The sequence below is a fragment of the Sphaeramia orbicularis genome, chromosome 15 (genome assembly GCF_902148855.1).
Source record: "Sphaeramia orbicularis chromosome 15, fSphaOr1.1, whole genome shotgun sequence".
NCBI lineage: Eukaryota > Metazoa > Chordata > Actinopteri > Kurtiformes > Apogonidae > Sphaeramia > Sphaeramia orbicularis.
The window spans coordinates 22,006,547-22,032,661 of record NC_043971.1 but is presented as its reverse complement, the minus strand read 5'-3'; the positions used below and the strand labels follow the sequence as shown (position 1 = coordinate 22,032,661).

At 38.6% G+C, this 26,115-nt stretch overlaps 2 protein-coding genes across 6 annotated transcripts in view; one reads left to right on the top strand and one right to left on the bottom strand.

Annotated features, from left to right (window-relative positions):
• Window positions 1–361: 361 nt before the first annotated feature.
• fam135a (family with sequence similarity 135 member A) lies at window positions 362–15,155 on the bottom strand. Of its 4 annotated transcripts, none has more exons than XM_030155253.1 (21): window positions 14,884–15,155; window positions 13,450–13,578; window positions 12,376–12,455; window positions 11,053–11,192; window positions 10,681–10,751; window positions 10,371–10,544; window positions 10,089–10,215; window positions 9,113–9,266; window positions 8,404–8,481; window positions 7,992–8,041; window positions 7,745–7,903; window positions 7,563–7,636; window positions 7,279–7,433; window positions 4,873–6,820; window positions 4,582–4,742; window positions 4,405–4,496; window positions 3,949–4,046; window positions 3,400–3,551; window positions 3,127–3,237; window positions 2,928–3,041; window positions 362–1,499 (listed from the first exon to the last, which is right to left on the bottom strand). In XM_030155253.1, the coding sequence occupies exons 2-21, from the start codon at window positions 13,524–13,526 to the stop codon at window positions 1,294–1,296; spliced, it is 4,221 nt and encodes a 1,406-aa protein (XP_030011113.1). In that variant the 5' UTR covers window positions 13,527–13,578; window positions 14,884–15,155; the 3' UTR covers window positions 362–1,293. The 4 variants fall into 4 exon arrangements, with proteins under 4 accessions (XP_030011113.1, XP_030011114.1, XP_030011115.1 ...); XM_030155254.1 differs by having other exon boundaries at window positions 7,745–7,900; XM_030155255.1 differs by lacking the exon at window positions 8,404–8,481.
• A 3,281-nt stretch (window positions 15,156–18,436) lies between these two features.
• The window catches only part of col9a1b (collagen, type IX, alpha 1b), a 28,030-nt gene continuing 20,351 nt past the window's right edge, over window positions 18,437–26,115 (top strand). Inside the window, exons 1-12 of one of the 2 annotated variants that reach the window (XM_030156360.1) lie at window positions 18,437–19,177; window positions 20,307–20,393; window positions 20,967–21,099; window positions 21,950–22,346; window positions 23,077–23,160; window positions 23,669–23,689; window positions 23,994–24,056; window positions 24,171–24,206; window positions 24,295–24,357; window positions 25,350–25,403; window positions 25,947–25,982; window positions 26,085–26,108. In XM_030156360.1, the coding sequence (XP_030012220.1) occupies window positions 19,138–19,177; window positions 20,307–20,393; window positions 20,967–21,099; window positions 21,950–22,346; window positions 23,077–23,160; window positions 23,669–23,689; window positions 23,994–24,056; window positions 24,171–24,206; window positions 24,295–24,357; window positions 25,350–25,403; window positions 25,947–25,982; window positions 26,085–26,108 (1,038 nt within the window). In that variant the 5' untranslated portion in view covers window positions 18,437–19,137. Of the gene's footprint in view, window positions 19,178–20,306; window positions 20,394–20,966; window positions 21,100–21,949; window positions 22,347–23,076; window positions 23,161–23,455; window positions 23,619–23,668; window positions 23,690–23,993; window positions 24,057–24,170; window positions 24,207–24,294; window positions 24,358–25,349; window positions 25,404–25,946; window positions 25,983–26,084; window positions 26,109–26,115 lie in introns of those variants that run through there. The other variant, XM_030156361.1, reaches the window with a different exon arrangement.

Here is a 26,115-nt window from a genome sequence, read left to right as displayed (position 1 = left end):
CCATGAATATATCAGAGAACAGCTGGAGAATAGCTGTCCACTGCAGTGACCACTATGCATAAAAGGGTTAAAAACATCCTGGATGTGGGTAAGTGTTACAAGCTACTAAATAACCTGAAAGAAACCCAGACCTATTATGTATGTATGTATGCCTAGTTAATGAAACTACTTAATGTCCATATATGACAAATCAAATTTATTAATGGACAGTTTCAAAAATATATCCTTGCTCTTACTTACTATAATTGGCCATGCTCCAAAAAAAAAAAAAGACCAATATTTAAAACTAATATATATTTCAATGCAGGATATATGACCTCAATAAGTAAAGTATGGAAAGAAAAGACACAAAGACATGTAACACATTTCATTATATGCATATTTAATGGTAGAGTATGATGATATATAAACAGTTATCAAGAAACTTATTTTTGTTCCGAGCAATACTTTCCAGTTTAATCACATAAATAATCACCAAAAGGTTCCAAGCAAATACTTTCATTACAAGTTCATTTTACCAACATGTGCTTATTTTTCTCAATCATGATCATTGTTTAAAACCCCTGTAATAAAGTGTTATGTTTTAGGCAAAGCTGTATTCTCCCAACACCAGGTCGGGCACATGTGCAGAATGCTGCAATGACAAATAACAGCATAAAGGTTTTAAGACCAAAGCCAAGGCTGCAAAGTCTGAGCAACAATCCTATTTTAAATCCTATTTCAAACTTTGCCTTTAGAAATGATGGAAAATCGTTGATAAAAAAGTAACTTGTACAAATGACAGTTTTCAGTACAAAAGCTTGTAAAATGTAGTTGTGGTGCAAATGAATGCAGAGTTTCTTAAACTGGTGAAAAACATTTGCAATGGTGAGGACAATATGTGCAGACTTGACTTGGGCCAACTCACCAAAACAGCCATTTTACATTGTAGCAGCTACATTTCCAGTTGAGCATCTGAAATCAATTGAAAAACCTTGTAACACATAAATAACATTGAAATATAGCATAATATGGGGGAGAGCAATTCCCAAAAACGAGCCCAAAACAACTGATGTTTATAAAAATGGCAGTAGAAAAATAAAACTGGTGAACACAATAACCATTGTGATTTCATTATAAACAATACGGAACAAAGGAAATTGTGATTTTGCTCTTGTGTCTTTAAAAAGGAAGTATTTGCATTTAAAAACCAAGTGATAATCCAGATACCATAATCAGAATAAGGTTTAGATGCAGTGAGGTATTGGCTCCACATTCCTCTTGTCCAGCCATATGTTTTGTTCGGTTGCAGTTCTACTGAAAGAATTTAAGGCCTGCAACAAGGAAGAACTTCTCCAGGAAGATCTCAGAATCAAGGACGGCAATGTGAGCTGCCCGGCCTATAAGAGAGTTGGCTGTATTGGGCAGGGCGTGAATGACATCATATCGCACTAGATTGCAGTCTTTGTTCTGAAGAACTGGCAGCAGCAGGTTCTCAATCATCTCAGCATATACAGGACCTGGGAAAGAAACAAAGAAACAGTTTGAAGTCTGGAATATTTATTGTATTTAGTGTTTTTTGTATATTATAGACCTGCATGTGTGGCATTATGTGGCCACAGATTTGGATCATAGAACTCATTCATTGCATGGAATAAAATAACTGGCAGGCGTCATTATATGTAGTATAAGGCACATATACTAGAAGTCGACTGATATGGGTTTTTCTGAGGCCAATGGCCAATATCTACAGCCAATTTTTAAGGCAAATTTTTTTTTTCAAAGCTCACTGACCTTAAAATACAATTGAAACACTCAGATAGTTAAGATTTTTATGCAGCAATAAAAATTAAATTATTAATACACGTACACATAGTACTCTTAACATTTGTTAAACTTCAAGCGCTGCCCACACAGGAGCCTCATCAAATATCGTATAACATTTTTACTACTGATCAAATACCGTCTTTCAAAAAAAAACATTAGGGCCGACATTGAAAAAAAAAAAAAAATCAATATGTCATCTATATATTTTTTTTTAATTTATTTTTTTTGTTTTGTTTTATAAAATGACTGAAATACAGATTGATAACATGGATGGTTAAAAAAATCTACTGGCACTGTACATTGTATTTTTGTTTTGCAGTGTTTTATTTGTGGCCTTTTGTGTAGGATTGAAGTAGTGTTGCAGCCAGCCAGACCCATCTTCACACTTAACTTGAGCACTGTGCCAACACAAGAGAAAAGTCGAACTGAACACATTATTATTCTGGAATAGGAGGGAAAAAAACACTAGGTTTTATATTTCTTTGAAGCAAATGCCTTGGGCACCACTAAACCAAGAATGCAGTAGTAGTGCCTTTGAAATAAGTGTCAAAGGGAAAAGTTGTTTTGGTGGAACATTTGCTCGTGGAGAGGCAAGCCCTGGCATTAAAATGGTTAGATCCCCACAAAAAAGAGGAACCGAGAACCAGGCAGGCCCGCCTTACTGCACGATCCAAGTCTCCATCAAAACGTGTCAGTTTCTGTGTGTAGCTGTTATCTCAAAATCACTGTTGTCGTTTCATGTAGCAGGGGGACTTTGAAAGCTAGAACATGCAGAAAGCAGAAGGGGAGGAGAACACCGGCTGAGATAGTTGCCCCATGGCAGGTGCTTTCCAACACACTGAGTCAGGCAATGACTGAGGAAAAGGAAGGAAAAAACACAATGCATACCAAAAGTACAAAACATAACAAACTAATTAGAACTTAGTTTGTAGGACGCTTCAGTGGGAGCAGTTCACATGCTTTCTCTTCTGCAATTTAAAACCAAAAAAACTTAGAAACCACACTTAGCAAGGACATCTTGTCTTGACAAGTCAGTACAGCGTCAGTGGGAAAACAACTGTACAGGGTACAATAAGGAAACAAGGAATTAACAACAGTCACTTGATTTTTTCTGAACGCACCTGTTTGTTTGTCCTTTAATGCAGTTTTGCACATTTCTATGCGAGCAGAATGATACGGGACATAACGATCCTGCAGCGACCCCACCAGCACAACATTCTTGAAAAACTGTAAACCTACAAAAACAGATCAATAAGTAAATATATATTTTATATATAACACATGGACATTTTTTGGTGGGGAAAACAAACCAAAGCTAACCAGATTTCTTGCTAAGCTTGTAGAGGAACGTTTGGCGAGGATCAGAGTGATCACGGCAAGTGAGCTGCAGGAGTGAGCCTGACTTTTTCCACTTCTGCATGAACCAAAGGCCTAGAAACAAAGAGTAACAGTTATTAAATGGCTTCACTGTTGTGACAAACTGGACAAAAAGATAGGATACAAACATTTCAATCAGCACTTGGTTGACCTAAGGAAGCCTCAGTGGAATTTCTGAAAATGGCAATATGTACAACTCTGTTTGAGCAGTTTTACCTGTATTGACCAGAGCAGAACTGTTGTACAGTGTGCCCAAGTGAGGTCCAGAGAGGGAAAGGAAGGTGTGCAGCCTCCCCAGGTAACATTTGAACCTTGGCCTGGTCAGCACTGAGCGAACTATGAGGTTTCCCAAGGAGTGACCCACAAAACTGTCAATTAAATATAGGCATTAGTTACCAAATGACTTTTATTCAATTCATAGTCATTACTTGGAACATAAGATATAAATAAAAGAACAAAATAAAAGGATGTTTTTCCTAACCAACATGGATATCAAATGGGCAAAAAGTTGGCACCATCCTTTATTGTAACTGGATTCTAAGTAACAAGAAATTAAAAAAAAAAAAAATCCACTTGCAATGCTGGTTTGAGTATGTTTACAGCAATAAGAGATATCATATCTTTTTAGTGTAACTCCAACACTTCCTGACAAGGTTATGTCTCAATGAATCATACAAGTTCTTGATGACTTAGTAACATATCATTAAAAATTAAAGAATATTTTGTGTAATACTTCTCACATTCAACTTTAGTAAAACTTCTTACCTAATCTTTGACACTGTGAGGTTGTAAATCTGGATATACTGAACTATTTCATCCAGCAGTCGGTCTGTCATTGACTCAAAGTCAGCAAAGGTGTCATTCTGTGGATGAAAATAGCATTGAACATAAGAAAGAGACTGTATAAAAAGGCCATGTCTGATACAGTAACAGATGTTTCAGTGAAACTGACTGATGCATCCCACTTCAGCACAGCTGTAGAATGCTGATTATGAGTAGGCTTAGGGACTCTTGTATAATCCAAGATGACCCATTTAAACTGAAGGCGAAGCATATACAGTGTGTGATGTAAAATATGGTCATCACAGAGCTCTTCTCACTCTTACTTGATTCATTTATGTTTGACAAATATTCCAGTTTGAACAGTTTATGTTAAAAATATGTAATTCAAATGTATGGACATTTTATATTGAATTAAAATACAGAAATCTGTGCATTTACCTGGTTCCTCTCAGACATGAGAAAGTCTATGCGGGCACCAGGCAACCCAAGCTCCAGGTAGGTCTTCACCAATCTCAGGTCTGCACTGTTACCTACAGTAGCAGTAAAGTAAACGTAAGGGGCATGAGTCATTTTTAAAACAAAACAAAAAAATCTACAGAAAATGAATTCTCTTACCATCTAAGCCATGGACACAGACTATGAGGTGGATGCCCTCTTCACAGCTTTCATCTTCCTCCAAGCTGAAGTAGGGGACAGTGGAAGCCAACTCAGGCACCTCACTGTACAAGAAGCCAGGTAGCTTTAGCTGCTTCATTTCTTCCTTAGCCTTGATGAATCTTCAAGATTAAAATAAATGGGTTAATGAATATTACATCTGATGTCTAAGAAAGCAAAACATCTAGTATAAAAAAGGAAGCACAGGAAGACAGAGACAGGGATGTCAAAAAATTGTGCAACATGACTCACGCTTTCATCTGTGGTGTGGGAGCACATTCATACCACCTCAGGCAGGAGGAAAGTGAAGAGGTGGCACCAGAGGGTCTTCCCATGCTATATCCAAAAGCGCTAGAGGCTAGTTTAGAACAGATTGGAGCTCTGGATGAATCCTTTGTTTCGTGATGGTAGCCCATGTCTAGCTGTTCAAACAGAAGACTTGTCTCTTGAGCGGTTGCATCTCCAATTTGCTCCTCATCAGTAACACCATTCACAAAAGCATAGCCATCCCCTTCCTCATAATAACCATTTTCAATCATCTCATGCTCTGTCTCATCCTCATCATCCTCAACCTGAGGTTCAGCCTGGATCCCAAGTGTAATTGCAGATGTTTCCACAGGGCTAATCTCAGACACATCTGTACTAGAGCATGAACCAAAATAGTTCTCAACCATCCCTCGTTTTACCAGGTCAGTACTACTTGTGGCAGAGTTACTGGATGGACAGGCTGTGTGGGGTTCACTACGTGATTCTTTACTGCACTCTGCTCCCTCTAATCCAAGGTCAGAAACACTTGCTAATTTTTGATCAGTTTCATAATCACAGACAGATTTTGAAGTCAGGGAATCACTTATCACAGTGTGAGGAGTATTTTTGGAGTCAACATCAATGGCAGGCCGGGTAGTGTTATCCCCAGAGAAGACTACACTCTGCTCCTGCACCAGGACACTGGATTTCCTAGTACGGACCTCAGCTCCACTGGCATCTCTAGAAGAACCATCACCCTCATCATCTGAGGGCAAGGAGTTAATGGATGTGAGAGAGGACTGGACTCCACTGACAGCACTGGTATTCTCTGGGATAAGTATTTCACTTGCACCACTGGGCTTCTGTGCTAAACTTTGCTGAAGAGACCGCAGTGCAGGACTCAGAAGAGGTTTCTCAGACTGCAGGGAAGCAGCACCTGATTCAGTGACCGCTTGCCCTGCACAGGTCTGTGGTCCAGGGATAAGCTGAGTGGCAAAAGAGCTAGGCTCACTCTCAATCCCCGAGTCTGACAGACGGGAAGAGGCACTGGGGACTCCTCCATCTGGCAGTCTGATACAATCACCTTTAATGTGCACTGAGACCACACCAGGCTGAGTACCACGTGATGCTTCCTTACCGGGCCTCTCAAACACAGAGTCCACCATAGGCTGCTTTGAGTCACAGAGGTCAGTCTCGGTAATCTCTGGAACATTACTGCTTGGAGTCGCATCAGTCCGACAAGGTAGGAGAACGGTAACTTTGTCCCCTTGGTATGGGTCCTTGTTACTTGGTTTGACCTCAATTTGTTTAAGTCCAGCAGGCCACTGTAATAGCTTTTGGCCACAATGGTCAACTTGCTCTTTGTGAAGTGGTTGGTTGCATGTAGTGATAGCCCCAGTACCTGCCTGGGGATTGTTCTGTGCATCCGTGTTTGAAAGATTTTTGATGGAACTTTTTTGACAAACAGCAGCAGTAGTTATATTGTCCTCAGCAATCAAATCAGCCCCACTCTTTTCAGAATGTGCTGATGTGGCACCCAAATTACAAACAGAATTGGCATTAGTTCTTAAAAAACTACTCAAGTTCCCCTGTAAGGTATCTTGCTCTTCCTCTGGGTTTACTGGATTTTCCTTTTCCTTGCACTTTGTGCTGGCATCACCAAAAGGGACTTTAAGGTTCTTATACCCCACTAGAACTACAGAGTCCTTAGAGCCTTGTCTAATTAGCTTCTTGGAATTCTCAGTCTTTGAATATTTCTTCATTTTGACTGACTTTCCCTTGGACTTTGGCGGTGGATCATAGTTCTCTGCCCAGGTGGTATCTTCAGGGGCACCCCGAGGATCAGGTATGAGGCTCGCTGCAGCGCTGCAGTCCTTAAAGTTGAGCTTATCACTTTTACTGGAAACTGAGCCGGTCCTTGTATTGTGCATGCCGAGCCAGGGTCCATCACGATCTTCAAAGGCAAAGCAGGTGAAAGATTAAAAATCAGAGCAAATAAAACATAGTTGGTAAAATGGAAAATGTGGCTCATGAACCAGATGACTGTGTAATTAGCAGACCAGCATTACTGTTATTTCTAACAACGTGTATGTGTGTATATGTTGTTGCAATAACATGCGTATATGCATGTGCATAGGTGTGTATGTTTATATATGAGCTCACTGTAGACTGACTACCTCCTTGCGGTGTATTTATTTAATTTTATTGTCTCCTGGGTCGGTGTTTATGCACTTACAGATAGATAGATAGATAGATAGATAGATAGACTTTTTTACAGAATTATGTGTTTTTTCTAGTATCTTTTATCTGACTCCCTTTTCTGATTTTCTGACTCACACAAAAGCTCCAATGAGTATATGTATGCACAAATGGGAAATAAAATTTTAGAATCTTTTGAATCTTGAATCTAACCTTCAGTGATGGAATCCAGGTATCTGTCTTCAAAGATGATTGGCAGTGAGCTAACATCACCATCCAGGTCTGCACATTCCACTGGAAGCGGTGGCAAAGACAGAAAATAGCTGGAGGTTTTGATTGCATTAGTCATCTGCTGGTGACTGTGAGCACTAGGTGAAAGATGGTGGAAGACAAAGGAAAAAAATAATTTCTGTGATTTCAGACAGGCAAGTATGGGCACAGACTTGTTGAAACGCTACTATGTTTCACCAGGAAGAAGTATATACAGTCTCACTTACTGTAACTCTTGATATGCCAGAGCAGATTGTCGTGGATGTTCCAGACAAAAGAAAGCCTCTGCAAACCGCCTTACCTGTGGTAACAGGACATTCAGTTAATAAAGCTATCGGACTGAAAGCTGTCATTTAAAGATAACTGATACAATATTACAATTTGCAGAGGACTTTAAGCTAGATCTCACTCTCAGCGTATGGTGCTCCATAGCAAGCAGAGCGGCAACATGTTCCTGCAGGGACACAACCTCTAAGAACTGCCCCCAGAGTGCCATGAGTAGAGAGCAGAGCTGAGCCAGGTTCATATTTACTAATTCTGCCAACTCATCAGGGGACTCTGCTTTTTTCTGAAAATATCAACACGTATTATTATTATTACCATCATTACTACTATTAGAAATTAAATATGATCATGGTATGTGACTCAGAGCTTACCTTGACTTGGTCACATAGCTCAGCTAGACGGGCCTCTAAGTCAAGTTGTTCTAGAGAAGCAAAGAAAAGGGATTAGTAACACTAAGACTTTTGCAGGTTATTCATAAAGTTAACAGAAGGGTTTTAGAAGATCCTGTAACACAGGATGAACAAGAATGGCAAGTCAAAAAACATTTCAGTCACATTTTTGACAACAACAGAGTCAGTCTACCGCCTCTAAACCACTGTTACGGTGAAAAGCACTGAGCACACATAGTAGGAAACGGATGAGAATGGCAGCAGATTAGATATATTGTCCTTGGACTGTGCGTACAAGTGTTTTCTACAAGAAGGAAACTGAAATGAGGAGAAAATGGAAAGAAAGGGAAGCTCAAGAAAGGGAAGCTGAGGTACTGGAAGGGTCGGGACATACCTATGTAGACGTGCCTTTGACTTCGGGGATAGGGTCTTCTGAGTACTCTCTCATAAAGGACTTGCATGCTGGGCTTGGCTAGTAAGATTGCACATATAGGCATATTTAACCTTTTAATTACTTATGTTTCTCTCGTGGGTTAATAGCTTTCTACTTGTATAGATTAGATTTCTTGTACCAACAGGACACAGTCACAAGAGTGAGTTTTTAACTGGAACTCTTCAGATTTTCTGTTTAGTCTGTTAGTTAAATGATGTAGCAACTGAAGATAACTGAGATATATTTTTAAATGTTAGTGCTCTTAAGATTAGTCTGTCGTACTTAGAATCCCAAATTAAGTTGTGTACCTTGTTTACGGAAACAATATAATAAGTAGGATCAGGTGAAATGACATGGGAACACACAAAAAAAAAACAACTTATGAGCAATATAGACCACAAACACTGCTGCAGAAAAACACAACACCATCAACAATCCATCTGAAACTAATGATTCTGACAGTATCTTTTCAAACTCAACAATTAGAACACAAAAAATTGGCAATGGCATCCATTGCCTTGAATAAGTAAATACATAAAAGGCAATGCATGCCAAATGAATTTCCTTAATATATGGAAATACATGCATAGAGGTAGTGTCATTGATCAAACAACCAATTTTAACCCTTATTCTCAATCAAGAGTTTATGTGGAGCTCAAGTGCAGTATACCTAGTTCCATGCGGTGGGAGGAGGGCAGGTCCTTGGTAATGTTGGTGAAGTACCCAAAGAGACCCTGATAGGCCAGTAAGAGATTGGAACAAAGGTTTTGGTGCAGACTGAAGGCATGCTGAAGACAGGGGTCAGATACCAAGAATGTCCTGCCCTAAGAGATCAAGAAAGACACAGAAAAGATGCTTTAAATGATTTATTTTAACGCTGTGAATATTACTGCAGCTTTAGATCTGCCTTAATATTACAGCTAGCAGTGACAACCACAAAAGGATACAGAAAAAAAAAAAATGTTAAAAGAATATATGCCACTGTAAGCCTCATTACTAAGACTCATTTCAGTGTCTAAATCACAACAGATTAATCTGCCTGTTGTTTCAACTCATCTATTTTGTGTACTGTTTCTGGCTAGCAGTGCTATATAGTGAAAAACTCCAGCACAGATCCCTGTGGTGAGATGAATCGTGGTCAATGGGTTATTGTTCCTGAGCTGCCCATTAGTGATGTATCAAGAAGTAATGATGGGCTTTGCTGCGGCTCTGCCTCAATGGCTGTAACATATTCACAGCAGTGCATTTTAGGAGCAGCTCAAGCTGGCTACCTTTCACTGGCAAAGGTCCTTACTCTTGGCAAAAAATGACAGTGTCTCTGTTAAATAGTTTGACAAATACCCCTTTGCATAATAACTGAAGTCCACTAAAAAAAATACAACCAGTCTCACTTTATTTTCTCTCTTACTACAGGAAGTACCTTGAGTTCCATTGAATACTATATTTGTTGTCATATTTTTTAGTTTATGACAGCCATTTACTATTTAATTGCTGGACTGATGTGATACAATTCAGCTTATAACTTTAGATAATGGCGTTACCATTCAAACTTTGTAAACCTCTCAAAGTTTAAGTGGCACCCTAAAATAAGAAAAGGAGGTTGTCAAAGACATTATGCTTTATAGACAGAAGTGAAGTTCACTTACATCTGGTGACACTTGCTTGACATAACTGCTGCCAAACACCACATTCTCCAGGGGTGGGATGACTGAGTCTTTGCTCTGTGCAGGAGCATTGCGGTTTAGCCATGTGGTTTTCACTGGTCTAGGAAAACTACATCAACAAAGAGAGAAAGAGAACTCAGGTGATTGCCACAGGAATGTAAAGGAAAAAAAATAAACATCTACGCTAAATGTCTTGGTATCCCCTGGAACGTACTTCTTTTTAATTCTGTAGATAACAAGAAACAACATAGGTGGGACACTGACCTGATAAGAGGCTGATGTAATGCCACAAGGGAAGCATGGATGGCTACAGATATGACAGACAGGTGAAAGTAATCAAACATGACATTGACATGTTGGTGGATGCCTTTCTGAAGGCTAAAGTGCAAACGAAGTGTGCGTCCACTGATATTCTGTAGAGAGTTTGGATCATCTGGCCTACAGAAAATAAGGAAAGAGCAGAGAGGAGTCAGTTGGTGTCTCATTTGCACAGTAAATGCAAGCATAATTTCACAATTATCAAATGCATGAATGTATACACAAATGCATACATTTAAAATGTTCCAACACCTACGTGTAATCACCATCTGTGAAGTACAAATCCAAGAATAGTTGGAAATCCATGTCATTGAGAGACTCTTCCACCTGAGAAAAAATGTAAAGGCATTCAGTCTCATTTAGAACCTTTGTGTCAAACAAAGGATGTCCTGCGTCAATCCCTAACCATGCTTAAAAAAACAGATAAATACATAAATAAAAATAAAACACAAGATCTCAATTTCAGCACTATTTTCCAGATATGAAATATTACTTAGAGGTGAAAAAAATACTGATAGTAAGGATGATCCATCAAACGAAGCCCTGAATACTGATGATAGGGGCTTTTGGGAAACAAAAAAATGTATCAAAAGATCCATATTTAGCACCACCTTTTATTGAAACTTACCTTCTTCTCATCTAGCAGCATCATCACTTTAAAGAGGAGGACATCATTGACAACAACCTCCTCGTTCTTGTACAGGATTTGGAAAGTTTTGCTGCAGATGACGTCATCTTGGACTGAAGCAGGGAATGCCAGATCAGAGCCTAACACAAAAAAAACACTGTGTTAACAAAACAAACAGCTGCATGATGACAGCCAACTCTAAGGTTGTTTGGGATTTGAATGCATAGTAAGACATTGGGAAACAGAAGATTCTTACTTGTATGTAATGACCCTATTCTTTGCCTGAGGTAAAATACGTCTGAATCTTGTCATTTTGAAACCTTACTTATGTTTTGGAGAAAAATCAAGATATTTTTTATGCATTGTTACTTTTACCCTTACTCTGTGAAAGGACACTAGAAGAAGAGAAAATTAGGCTAATAAGACTATCTAGCCTTACCATTTATTTCCATAATGGAGTCTAAATGGGTGGAGGCTGTATTTATTCAGCTATAACTGACAGCAAGAAAAGAAAAAAAAGTAAGACACGCTAAAAGACAACAAAAGGTTACACACACCCACCAAACCACATACAATAGGCAACACGTTTTCAATAATCTGCAGTTAAAACACCATCAACCTTAAACTGAAGTAACCTGGCCCTGATTACATGTAACTCAGCAGCTACAACACAATCGTACCATGAAATATTCCCATCACCCTGTATAATAATAGAACTGAATTTCCCTTTATGTGACTCATGATGATAGAGATCATTCATTGGTCATCTGGTGATCGTGTCTGTAAAGCATTCTCTTATCATTTTATTGAGACACAGCTCACACAAAAGTCATAAATTTAAATTGAGAGGAATTATGAGCATACATTCATATCTATAAAATGGTATTTTATTATTTTAACAAATTCGGAGTATGAAAATGTCAGTGCAGATGAACTGTCTTTATGACCTGACAGCTGTCTAAATATGCGCATTATATTAAAAAAAGAATAAAAATGCGTAGATTTCATACTGAACTATGAGGGAGTATACAGTATAAAATGCAAATGTGAGGGCAGCACATTAGAAGGTTAACTTTGGTAGTATGGTGGGTGGCAAACAATACAAATGAAAATGCTCAACAAACTTGAATCTGATCTGTCTGCTAAACTCCAATAAACATGACACAAGAATTCATAATCACTGACTTCATGAGACAGGGCCCAGGACAACCATAATGAAGATACTTAATGTTCCCAAATATCATTTCCTGTTGGCAGTGAGAATTATCTGGCAAGAGAGAAAATGTGTATAGTAGTAGCATTAAATGTATTGTATATATTTACCTCCAGGATGGAGCAGACTGGTTTCAACTTTGTGTGGAACCCGGGGAGGCACCTTCACACTGGCACGAATTTGGTAAAACCTGTTAATACAAACATTACTTTTCAGACAAAGACTGGTTGGAAAGTCATGCTCTGTTTGTTTAATTGGGAGCATCAGTGGAAGCATGATGGAAAGGGAACAAAATGCACAGGTTAGTGACATGCGTCTTTCCTTGAAAAATGACACTACACCTTCCATAAATGAATAATGAGCACTTTCTTTTGTAGTCACTCATGTAGTAAACCTGAGCTCTTAAACCAGTAATGTGGTCAGAGCTTTATCTCACCACACTGATGTACTATCCCACGGCTGCCAAATTTCCAGACATTGCAGACCATAGCTGCTCCAGTTGTACTAATAACACAGTGCAAGTCATTTTTCCTTCTTAGTTTTACATTATTCATAGAAATTATTGATAGCTGAATTTGAAAGGGAGTCTATGTAGAGTAAATTACAGAGGTTAGACACTACACTATAATATAAAACAAATTCTCTTTGCCACATATTATGTTATGTTATTTTATGCTTATCCTTAGAACATTCAATTCACTAGGTGGATGCCTTCTAGATCTCTCTCGGAACAAGAGGCAAGCTAACAAGTCATAAATTCCAAATGAGTTTGAAAAGAAATGCTACTATATAGTAATGCACAATACTACAATTCAGCACTCATAAGTTTTCTTAAAGTTATTGTGTCATTCACAGAAAATGTTTTCAATTAATGCTAACAGATTTTTTAAATACATCTTAACTTCTTAGTATACACCATGTCTGTACAAAATGTAGATCTTAATCTTACTGAAAGAGGAGAACATCTCCTAATCACCCAGACAGGCCTACATCCTCAAGGAATCTACATTTCTAACCCCATCTACCGCAGGCTAAACACCAAACCTCTCAAATATGTCACCAAGCTTATCTTTTTTATTCACAGGGTAACCTTGTCTTAAAATGTCTTTCTTAAAAGATTAGCCAATTGACATTTAGTGGAAAAATGTTAAAAAGGGAAGAGAAGAGGCACTCTAAGGACTCACCCTCTTTGGAACAGGTCCACATTGTAAAACTTGTGGAGCTCCACAGAGAACTCCACTGTGGCCTGTACTTCAGTCATCTTGTCTCTACAGGCAGCAGGGCCTTACATCATCTTGGATACACCTGTGAGCCTACGGGCAAAACCAATTACTACATTAGCTCCAACATTATTATTACCGTGCAGAGGAAAAGAATGAATGACAGAAACAGATAAACATTTTTTGTGATCTTCTCAAAACATTTCAGAATGAAGATTAGTTCGACAAACTTGGTGATGCAGTAAGCGGCAGAAGTCTCAAGAGAGAAACTGGCAATAACAATTACACAGATGCTTCCTGAATTAGTCATGTATGAAATTAATAAATCATCCACAAGGATAAAATGTCAATGTGGTCATGCCAGTGAAAACCAATATGGGGCACAAAAGGGCACAATGAATTTGACCTGGTGCACAGACACAGCACACAATGGTAGTTTATAGTAATGCCCAAAGCAGTAAAGAAGGTCATCTTTGAACCTAAAAAAAATCTTTACAGAGAAATCTACAAGGGGAAAACACAAAGAGCCTCAAAGAACACTTGCAGTTAAAAAGATGTCTTAACTTCACCTGACATATTTATGATCATAGAAATAGCAATTTGGCCATGACACAAATGAACACTCTAAAAGGGTATGCAGCAACAGTAATATGAATCAAGAACCAAGTTTAGCTAAGGGCTGGGCCAGTCTGCAGATTGGACGCTGAAGCAATGGACTGACTTTTTGAAGCTTTATGGACAAAACAGAGGTCAGATCAAACGTTGACAGAGTCTGTGCCAAGCACTGAACGTACCCTTCATACGGCAGCAAGTCAAAGCTGTTGTTTCGGCACAACATTGAGAAAACCTAACGTTTTTAAATCGAAATAGCTTGAGAATGCGCTTCACGTTCCCTAAGAATTTACCGGAAATGGTTATTTATTGGTACTTAAGACACAACTCTTAAAAAGTAAAGTCTCATAAGGTCATTAAACCCTAGCTGGTTATTTTACAATCGATAACATTAACAACTGAATATACAAGAGGGAAATATTTCTGAAATTCTGAGAGAGAGGGTTTAGAAACAGCTGTTTCATTCATAGCTGAGGCCAAATCGATCAAATGTCCTTACTTCAGTGAAGTAATAAATGTCCCAAACTGGTGGGATGGCAATCTCAGTGTGGGTATCCTTGGGTTACAGGTGGGACCTTCCAAAACAACAATTTGCGAAGGGCCCTCAAAATGTCTGGAGCGACCCAGCAAAGCCATAATATATGGTTTGTTTTTTCAACAAACCAACGAATAAGTCCCACTTGATAGCCAGTGAGCTAACGGTAAGTGTTAGCGTAACGTTAGCCACCCAAAGAGCAGTTGTCACCGGTCTAACATTAGCCGCTTGGGCAAACTAACGCTACTTACCATTGCGTTGGTAAGCTAACATGAGCTAGCTAACCAACGTTAGCTTCGATTTCAGTCGTCTCGTCGTCTTTTCGCTTTGAAGTGATGAGAGAAGAGGCGACCCTGGTGATTATTATCCTTCCCAGTTTGACTAATGATATATGAGACACGCCGAAGAAATTACACAGAGAACGGACTGACAGTATATCCCGTTGATCAGCGCTATTCGGTAGCTGTCGGGCTAACTGTGCTCAATCTGAGGAGCTGACAGTAGGCTCTGCTCCAGCTGCACGCTTATGAACATATAACTGCGCGTTACTGCACATACCAGAGGCGCAGTTGACGCCACATGCAAATTTGTTACCTATACCAAACAGTAACTTGGACATAAATACGTTTAGTCTATATTTTTAACATTAGTTGTGGTAGAAACATTTGTATTATGTCCAATTATATATTTTGTGAAGGTTGTTCAAACTAGGCAGACACTTTATTAATCTACACTTAGAAAATCCAGGTTTCCAGTGGCTCTTGATTGAGAGAATTATACACATTAATGAGAACATGCAACTAAAAAGATCAAAAACATAGTGTTATAACATAATGATTTAAAAGCAAAGTATGGTCCTTTTTGACCAGAATCCACCTGAACAGTTTAATCCTGTATCAAAGAAGGATGCTGTTGTGGGATTGTTATGGTCTGCACTTCATTCCATGTGCATCTCTCCACCACAGCCCCATGTGAGTCCAACAATAATCATCACAATATTTCTGGATGTGGCCAGACTCAGTGTTGTACATAGAGACTGCCTTTTCCTATATTAACTGGAAGGGAGCCAAAACAGTACTCTGCGGTCTTCCAGGCAGATATCCACCAAACAAAGGAGGGACCTATACCCAAATGCCTCCAAGTACCAAGTATGTTGGCTTGGATGGTGTTGTACTCAAAAAAAGAAAAGAAAACATAATCCTCACACAACCATCTGGTTCGTCCAGGTCAGAGTAGGCCCGGTGCCGGTGGATCATGCAGAGAACAGCATCATCCACTCTGATCTGGTCTCTGTACTGTATTCGAGCCACAGAGACCTCAGGGACTAGTTTCACAAAGATCAAATCTGTTTTAACCCATAAAGACCCAGTGTTACTTTTGTGTCAATTCCCAAATGCAATTTTTCTCTCTATTTAACCTTTCTTAAGTGATTTATCACTATTTATCATAATACTATCCATTACATATCATGTTTTTTAATGAAAATCAGGTATTTTTCCATATTTAATATTCTGATCATGTAGATGTTCATAAAAGCTCAGATTAAAGTTGATTGTCATAATATCAGAAACAGAGAAAAATGAAGAAATGTGACTTTTTCAAGAACTGAACATAAACCAAGTGTGTCAATCCACTGTCATTGATCCAACTCCATGGGTTTTACTGGTGAATCAATATTGTAGAAGATGACACCATTTCCACATTCCCTACAGAGCCTCTGAATGTCCAAATGGGTCACATTTGATGACCATGAAAAGATGACAAACTGTATTTTACACCAATTTACATGTATTGATAGAATTAATGGATCAACAGGTATTAAACAGTTCAGATCAGTTGACAATTTTGTTCCATAGTGGATGTTTGGGTCTTTATGGGTTAAGCTTAGATCCAGGCCATCGTATGACTTCAGATTGATGTCTAAATGTATCAATTTCTGTTGTTAGTTTTTGACTAGTTTAAGTAGTGCTTTGGATTTTACTTATATATATATATATATATATATATATATATATATATATATATATATATATATATTTTTTTTTTTTTTTTTTTTTTTTTTTTTTAATGTATAAAACCCATATCAAATCATGCCTCCTTTTAAAACCTACCAGCTCATTTTGCTGACTTACTTTCAGGATTAATTTTAGCAGTTCAAATTATACTGTACTGGTAAAATTCAGGTACAAATTTTTTTCAAGTAATTTGTAAAAAGTATGACTCCTAATTTGAGAGGGTTCAGCACTGATAACTCACAATAAGACTTGATTAGTTTTCAGTCAAGCTCAGGATGGTTACCTTTGATGAAATAGTTACCAATCTCCTTAACACATTTATCTGCTTGAAATACAAAGCCATATCTGTGAACATAATTTTCCCTTCTTATTTCAAGGTCCATAAAGTATGGAAGAGGATTAGGGCCACCGGAAAAAATACTATTATGAGAAAAAAGTCCAAATTCTGAGATTAAAGCCAGAATTTATTCTGAGAATTCTGACTTTTTTCTCAAAATAATAATAATAAAAAATATTGGTCCTTCTTTTTTTTTTTCAAGTAGCCCTAATCCTCTTCCGTAATAATGTATTAATTAACACTGTTAACAATTACGACCCTCGTTTTCCCGCTTTGTGTCGGCTGGTGCCACTGGTTAGTGTTATTAACTATAACAACAGTCTTATTTCTAAATTATCTGAGGGGTAGGTTTTGTCATTTAAATGTATAATAAGCCAGCCTTTACCTCCGTTAAACAGTGTAACTTTCAACAGACTAATCTCAAAGCAACATTTCGACTGTTGTAGTGCTATAGACCAGTTTAAAACACCGCTGAGAAACAAGTGAAATATTTTTATTAACATGGGCACTCAGAAGGCACAGAAGCAATCACTGCCAAACTTTTCTAATGTGTAATGTGAGGGCTACTAGTCTGTGGTGCTTTAGCCTGGCTAGACATCCTATTTTGATCATCAGTACAATCATGATGTACTCTACAGACCCTGGACCCTTCCCATCTATACATTTGTAGACGCTCACAGTGGACTCACATGGGCAGTACAGTCCTCAAGCAGCATCAGAAACACACAGCATCTGAGGTAGTCTTCCCAGGGCACAGTCTCTTCACATTATTTGCTGGGAGATAATGGAGCGTGCCCAGATGTGGAAGGAGATGTTACTGCAGTGGACACATGTGACAGAGATGGAGAGGGAAACAGAAAAAAGGTTAAGTAGGGACGCTGCTGTTGAATAGTGGGAGAGTGAACAGGTCAGGCTGTGTTAGACTGTACATGGATTGGAAGAACATACATTGTAAGCCTATCTGTATGTACTTGAATGCAAAAAGAGGTTTAAATCAAGTTCCATTTACTTTTGTGTCAGACTCTGATATATGCCTATATGCTAATTATGAGTTCAGTTTATTATTTGGCCCTGGATGTCAGCATTTGGCCAAAGAGTTAAGGGTATTATAAGGCTACAAGCAAGTGGTTAGTCTCACTCACTCTGTCTGTCTGTCTGTCTGTCTGTCTTGTGCTTTTTTTGTGCTTTCTTCTGTTCAATTTGTCTGAGTTTGCAGACCTCTGTGTAATGTGAGGTGAGGGGGCGAAGTAGTAGACAATCAGCAGTTTCACTTCTCATTAGCTTTCACTAATTTTCCCAAATTCATAAAACAAATTCTCCCTTTAAAACATTCTTCATTGTTAAATTTTAGTTCTCTCGTAAATAACAGGATGTACGGAGTGAATCTTATGGCTATGAAGAAGAGTACAGCAATGCCCTAGCTCTAATTTCAGCAAATGCCAAATAAGCGAAAGGGCATTTGCCTCTTGGCCTGACAAAGCAAACACTGTTTAAATTGTTTCTTAGTCAGCGTCTCTTATTTTCAGTGTTAGTCGCACTGAAAACAAAGGCTTCTGAATACTGTGTGACTATAGTTATAACAAAGAATGTGAAAACAGGAAGCACCGTGGAAATATAGAAGGTCATATTTTGTTTTGCATCTAACTGACATTATTATTGATGATTGTTAACAACAAATCTGATATAGTGAGGTAATTATATGTTTAAATAGGCATTCATCTTTGATTTGAGCAGAGTGGGGGACCCCAGTGGAATGTGAAGTTGACATTGTGGACAGTGTTGACTTACTCCTCCAAACAAATGACAACAGCCTACACCTATAAGAGACTCACTGTGACAGGGGGGGGCTTTCATTCAAACTGAAGAAGGGAGTATCTTGGGTCTTCTCTGCTGGAGGTGTAACAGAGGAAACACTAAGAACTTTGTAGTTTTATGTCCACATCAAGCTATGACATGGATGAAGTTAAGAGGTAAATCACTGACCTAAACGTAGATGTAGAAAAATGTGATGTGCATTTGATACTAATTATGTTCGACTGATTTAATTCTATAATTTAGTGTTTGTGTGTCTACTTAACATAGTACATACTAAGGTTCACTGCTTCTTATTACATTCCAGATACATTCTTCTGTACTCATTCTACTGCTTGTACATGATCCCACAATGTATCTCCACTGGACTCCACTCTCAAAGTAAGTCTGCACTGCATGGTTAGAGGAACATGATAGATAATGATGTCAAAAGGCAGACAAAGTAATGAAAATCTGTCATAAAAAAAAAAAAAGAGTTTGAAATAGCAAAAACTACTAATGAAGATGTTCGTGCTGAAGTCATGTTCAGTTGCAGACCAATTAGCACTATCTCAACCCAACACATACTGTATATGCTAATAATATCCCTAGGGGTTACTGTTAATCTTTTCTGAAGTACTTTGGCATATGTCATTGCACATGTTCCTCTTGACATACTGGATAATTGCAGTTTTTCTCCTCTTTTCATTTTTTCCTCATACATATGCATTGACCTCTTTGGAGATCTGCTTGCTGCTTTAAGTTGTATAAGTCATTACAGCTGACCATTTCACTTATTGACATTTATTCATACAAAGTGCTTATGTCACTATTGTGTTTCAGAGATAAAGTCCTGTTACATCAGGCCATGGTGTAATCTTGGTTTCCCTCTGTACATACTGGCGCTCTTATCTATTTTTAATAACATATATCCGGTGTGGTTCTGTGCAGCGGCACTAACATTGCAGTGTAGCTGTGTTTAGAAGAGACCAGCTGTGTGCATAGTCAGTATCTACATACTGAGCAGAAAAGAGTAATGTTTTTTGTGTTTTTGCACCGATGAAAACAATGTTGATTGTGTTGTACATACACAGCATCAGATTCCTCATGCTAGGATGCTTCCTACCAAACAGAAAATTGAACATTTAGACTGCAAAATTATACTGCATATTATAGGAAATGAAGTGTAACAAAGGTCACCCAGAGCAAAGCCAAACCACCAGTGTTCAAACTTGATAAAAGAACTTAAACTTCCTGTTCAGATGTGTAAAACAGGCAAATCTTGAGCTCAAGTGTTAAAGAGGAAGCCACAAACAGGCAGAGAGTGCCTAATATTTATTCAAGGCAGTGGTGCAGCTTTCCAAACACAGAGCTTTTATTCCCTTCCCTAATGCGCCCCCCCCCCCCCCCCCCCCCCCCCCCCCCCACCACCACCACCACCACCCACACACACACACACACACACACACACACACACACACATACACACAGTCTGACTACTAACCGGCTGCTTTCTGTTTCCATCTTGCAGCTGTGAGATTTTCATCTCAAGTTGGTATTCATATGGAGCAGCAGGCCATGTGCCCTCGGATCAGCTTTGGGGAAGAGAGTTTCCCAGGTGGATTTGTAAACATTAAGCATCTATTGTTGTTTCTATCTGTCTGTCCGTCCGTCTATCTATCTATCTATCTATCTATCTATCTATCTATCTATCTATCTATCTATCTATCTATCTATCTATCTATCTATCTATCTATCTATCTATCTATCTATCTATCTATCTATCTATCTATCTATCTATCTATCTATCTATCTATCTATCTATCCATATGAAGGGATTCTGCAAGCAACACTGTAAATATGGGCCCTTCAGCAAACATTAAGCATCTATTGTTGTTTCTATCTATCTATCTATCTATCTATCTATCTATCTATCTATCTATCTATCTATCTATCTATCTATCTATCTATCTATCTATCTATCTATCTATCTATCTATCTATCTATCTATCTATCTATCTATCTATCTATCTATCTATCTATCTATCTATCTATCTATCTATCTATCCTAATGAAGGGATTTTGCAAGCTACACCATAAATATGGGCCCTTCAGCACTCTGCAGGATCTACCCTAAAACCTCATTCATTAAATGGTTTTGCATCTAACCCTTCTATCCCTGAATCCTCAGGATTCTATATAATGTCCCAGTTCCATATTGCTGAGCTAGCAAGAAGGGGCACTGTGAAAAAGATTGCAGGATCATCTTCTCAGCATGTTGCGTATGAAATTGGCCCAGCATTCAACTTCAGAATTAACACAAGGTAAGCAGCAAGGTGTTTAAAGGCTTTTATAAGTGAACAGCGGCACCTAGTGGTTGAGATGGTGAAATGACACTTACCTGTCCATGGTCCTGAACATTAAAATGCTCATCTGTACCATGTTACAGTTAAAGTACACAACACAAAAGCATGCAATTTAACCCATGAAGACCCAAACATCACCATCAACCAAATGCATCCACTGATCTAAACTGTTGATCCACTTATCCTATCAATCCATGTCAATAATTGGTGTAAAATGCAGTGTGTTATCTTTTCATGTCATCAGTTATGACCCATTTGGACGTTCAGAGGCTCCGTAGTGAACGTGGAAACACTGTCATCTTCTACAACATTGATCCACCAGTAAAACCCATGGAATTGGATCAATGACAGTGGATGGACACACTAGGTTTATGTCTAGTTAATGCTATATTTTACTGAAAAAGTCACATTCTCTTCAGTTTTTTCTGTTGTGATACAATAACCTTTGACTTTAGTCTGAGCTTTATGGACATCTTCATGATCAGTTACTTAAAAACAAAGAAATTGATGATTTTCACTGGAAAAAATGCAAAATTCAAAGAATAATATTGTAATAAATGGTGATAAATCACTTAGGAAAGGTTGAATAGAGAGAAAAAAATCACAGGGGAACTGCCACAAAAGTCTCACTGGGATCTTATGGGTAAATACAATAAACAGTTTAGACAGCTGATATACTGGGTGATTACATAAGGCATTTGTGTTGTAATTGGATATAGCCTGTTCAGTTCACAGTATATTACATACACACTGTAAATGTATATTTTTGGTACAAGCTAATCTCTCCTTTGTTTGGTATATATTTCAGATCAGCATATCCCTTGGGACTGCCACAGGAGTTTGCCTTTGTGACCGTGCTGCGCATGAGTGGTAGCACCATAAATAAAAACTGGAATATCTGGCAGATGCAGGATGCGAATGGAGACGAGCAGATGTCAGTCAGACTCAAGGGGGAGTCTGAGTCTCTGGAGTTCTCCTTCAGAGGTCTGGACACCGTGACTCAGACTGTCATGTTCAGTCCCCTGCCTTTCCTTTTCAATCATCAGTGGCACACTGTCTTGTTGGATGTCAGGAGGATGTCGGTGACTCTTTTTGTGGATTGTGTCATGATCGGTTCCCACAAAGTACCACTCCGACAAAAAGTCAGTCTGGATGGTTTTACACTGATAGGAAAACTCAAGGATAATCCAGTCATGGCAGTTCCGGTACGTCTGCTTATAAATATGACGCATAAGCTCTTCACTTATTCAATTTAGTGTCCTCATTAGAATAAGAAATAGTTTGGTGATTAAAATACGACGATCAGATACCGAAGTATAAAACAATTAATTCAATTACAAAAGCAGACACTTATCTGACGCGTGTCACTTATGCGTAAATATGGCGACCCCATTGTTTTGTCTCTAGGCTGTATGGATGTGACAAATTGTTCTTTCCATTCAGACTCTCCGCACAAATATGCAGAAATTGTTGCAGGTCTTCTCGAAAAACAAGAGGTGTGCACATTGGCCATACCAGCCAGCAACACAGTCACACACTGTGCACTTAAAGTAGGCCTACATGATTAAAAAAATAACAGATTTACGCACGGAATTACGCACACGCGGCCTATTCTTTTGTTAATTCGTATGCACCAGTTTTGGCCACAGCACTTCTCATTTTAAGTGTCTGATTTGCCTGTGGTGGTGTTTTGCTAATGAGTCCCAGACTGTAACGGATTAATTGTGCAAACATTGCCTGCGTTCTGTTACTTTTATGCTGCAAAAATGCAGACTGGTGCGTTATTGTAAATTATACAGCCTCTTGCCCGTAGGATGCACAGATAATATAATAGTCTTTTTGTTTTGCTTAGGAGGCGACACTGAGCCTTTAATGAAGTGACTTTGCCAATTAATTATTTTCTTACTTATTTATTTTATTTTTATTTATTTAAAGTTTGAACTACAATCAATGCTGATTCACTGCGATGTCACCCGTGCAAGAACAGAAGCATGCCATGATCTCCCAGCCACAACATCGGTAAGGAATGAAAACAAGGAAACAAATAAAATACTTACTTCACTTTTGCCTGTGTTTCTTTGCCTGATATTTTTTGATGACTTGATTATAACTTTTTTTAGTTGAAATAAAATGTGTGAGCATGGCACAGATTAAATAACCCGCTCATCCTGCCTATTGGTGGTGTCCGAAATGTGACCCCTCCCCGCTCTTTCTCCCCTCCAAACCCCTCCAATCCCTTCCTGTAACCAAACATTGTATGAATATACATGAGCCCCTGAGACCTCGGGCGGTCTAGATAGCTGAGGAGGATTCAGTTGGGTTGTTTTGTCGGGGGCTCCTTCAGCCCAACAAACCCCAGAGAAAGGACTACAACTTTTACCTTTCAAGCCCACGGGGAGATCATGGTGCGGGCCCCCAGCTTCCGAGGGCCACTTCTGGTGCTGCTTCTGCAGCTTGTCCTTATCTGCTCCGCTCAAGTAAGACTTATACGTCTCCATCTGTCTTTCTTCTCTCTTTGTCTCCATAGACTGACGTTACCGAGGTGCAGGTGCGCGTTCTGCTGGTGGTCATGCAAAAATAACAAGATCCATTTTAATGACAATATGACATTATGGTATTGTTTTATAAGATACGATATGCCTTTAGTAGTCCCACAAGGGGAACTTCCAGAATTTATGTATTGTTTACTGGTAAAAGAGTGAGGGTGCATGCCTTTATCTGAATTTTCCTATTTAAACTTTATTTAAACAAGAACCATAGAGTAAAGAAGAACTTCATGACATATATTTTCAGCACAGCAGTATGCTGAAATGAAAAAAATAAAATCATGTCATATTCATTTATTTTCTTAGAGGAGCCAAGGAACTCCTGGCCCTCCTGGACCTGCTGGTGTCCCAGGAATTGATGGCATTGATGTAAGTTTCCTCTGCTCTGTCTATATTGTTTACATAATGTGTGAAATGCCAATGCAGAACATGCTTATAGTTTTCATTTTTTGCCTTAAAAGCAGTAAATCTATGTTATTATAGGGGGAAAGGGGAGAAGATGGTGTGGAGGGTCCTCCTGTAAGTATAACTTTAAATGCAATTTTATATTCATGTATTATGTTGGTGCTATTTGGCTTTTCTCTGAGTTGTGTATGTTTGTCTTTAGGGACCTGATGGAGATGCAGGTAAACCCGGCTCTACAGGGTTACCTGGAATTCCTGGAAATGATGTGAGCACTTCAAGTTTTATATATATATATATATATATATATATATATATATATATATATATATATATATATATATATATTTTAACTTTCTAAATTTTGTGTTTGTCTAACAATATTCATCCCTAAAGGCTCTAGAGGGGGAGGAACCATCAAATAATTATATTCCTCCCACAGAAGAGGTTATAATCATCCTCATGAGGCTTGGTGTAGATTCAGTAAGAAAAATGTGTGCAGAAATGTGAGGAATTTTTAAAACAGGATGGACAAATTGCAATTTCCTTTATAGGGGTGAGGCACTGATTTTGTCCAAACCAAGAGTATGAGCAACTTCCATTAGTTTATAGTGGGGTTAAAAAAAACATCCACTCATCATACTGCTTAAGAAAATACATAAACATAGAGAATCTTCAGATTCAGAAAGGTAGATGAAGCACCATTGTTGCAGCTATTATTCAATGTATTACTTATATTACGATCCGTTTGTTTTATTATACCTGGTCACATTTAGCAGAGTTTCAGAAACAGTAGAGGCTTTGTTGGCTGGCTCCTGTTCGTATCTCCTGTTGAGAATCCTCAAATCAGTGAGGAATGATTTCTTTCAGTGGGCTTGTTTGAAATAAGCCAAAGGAATGTTGCTCTCTGCTTGGTTTGCAGTCTGAGAGTTTTGGCCTCTGCCCTTTTCTGTGTGCCTGCTAAGCTAAGATTACACTGTTATGAATGATTTCAAAAAGTGACCAACATTACCCCGCAGAGCAGTATATATATCTCAACACCTTAGAGGAGGGGGTTGGCCAAGTTAGTCCCATTTATGAATATGAAACACATAGGACTCCTCCCACTGGAGCGGGGTTATGTCAGGATGATGTAGCATTAGAATGTGATACCAAATCCAGAGATGTTGGGTGTGGAAAACAAATGAAGTTGAACAACAGGCACTGAAGTATTTCTCTGTTTTGATATAAATACCTAAGCATGATGTCTCTTCTCTGTAGGGTTTAACTGGCCCCATTGGAGATCCTGGTCCCGATGGCCCTCCCGGACAGAAAGTGAGTAACTAATGAGCCCTTTCTTTTCCTGCTTTGGAGACAGTCAAGGAAATGGTGCCAAGCTGCTGTCCAGTCTTTTGGCATGGCACAGAGAGCTGCAGTGCATAAACCAATTTCTCATGACAAATGAGACTTAATCCTGCAAGTCCTCTGTGTAATCTCCGTGGGGAATGAAGCCCCAACATCGGTCCTCATTAAGCTAAACATTGCTGGGTCAAGTGTGCCCGGCTCAGTCATGTGATGAGCTAGAGGAATGTTAACACAGACTGTCTGCAGGCTCAAAACAGCTCAATTTTACAGAAATAAAGGCTGTTTTTAAGTGCACAAACCAAAATAAACAACATTATGATTGCATTATTAAGATATGTGTGTTTATCTTTGAATCTTTGAATTTCATTGACTTTTATGTGCTTAGAATAAATGAAATCTATCTATCTATCTATCTATCTATCTATCTATCTATCTATCTATCTATCTATCTATCTATCTATCTATCTATCTATCTATCTATCTATCTATCTATCTATCTATCTATCTATCTAGGGTGAACCTGGGAAAGCTGGACCTCGTGGAACAGCTGTGAGTTATTAAAATACTCATCTTTCCTCATCTTTATCTACATCTTTATTATCCTTGTCCTGTTGATAACGCTCATTCAGACTTATATATGTCCTCCTCCAGGGTGTTGGGCCAGATGGACCCCCCGTAAGTA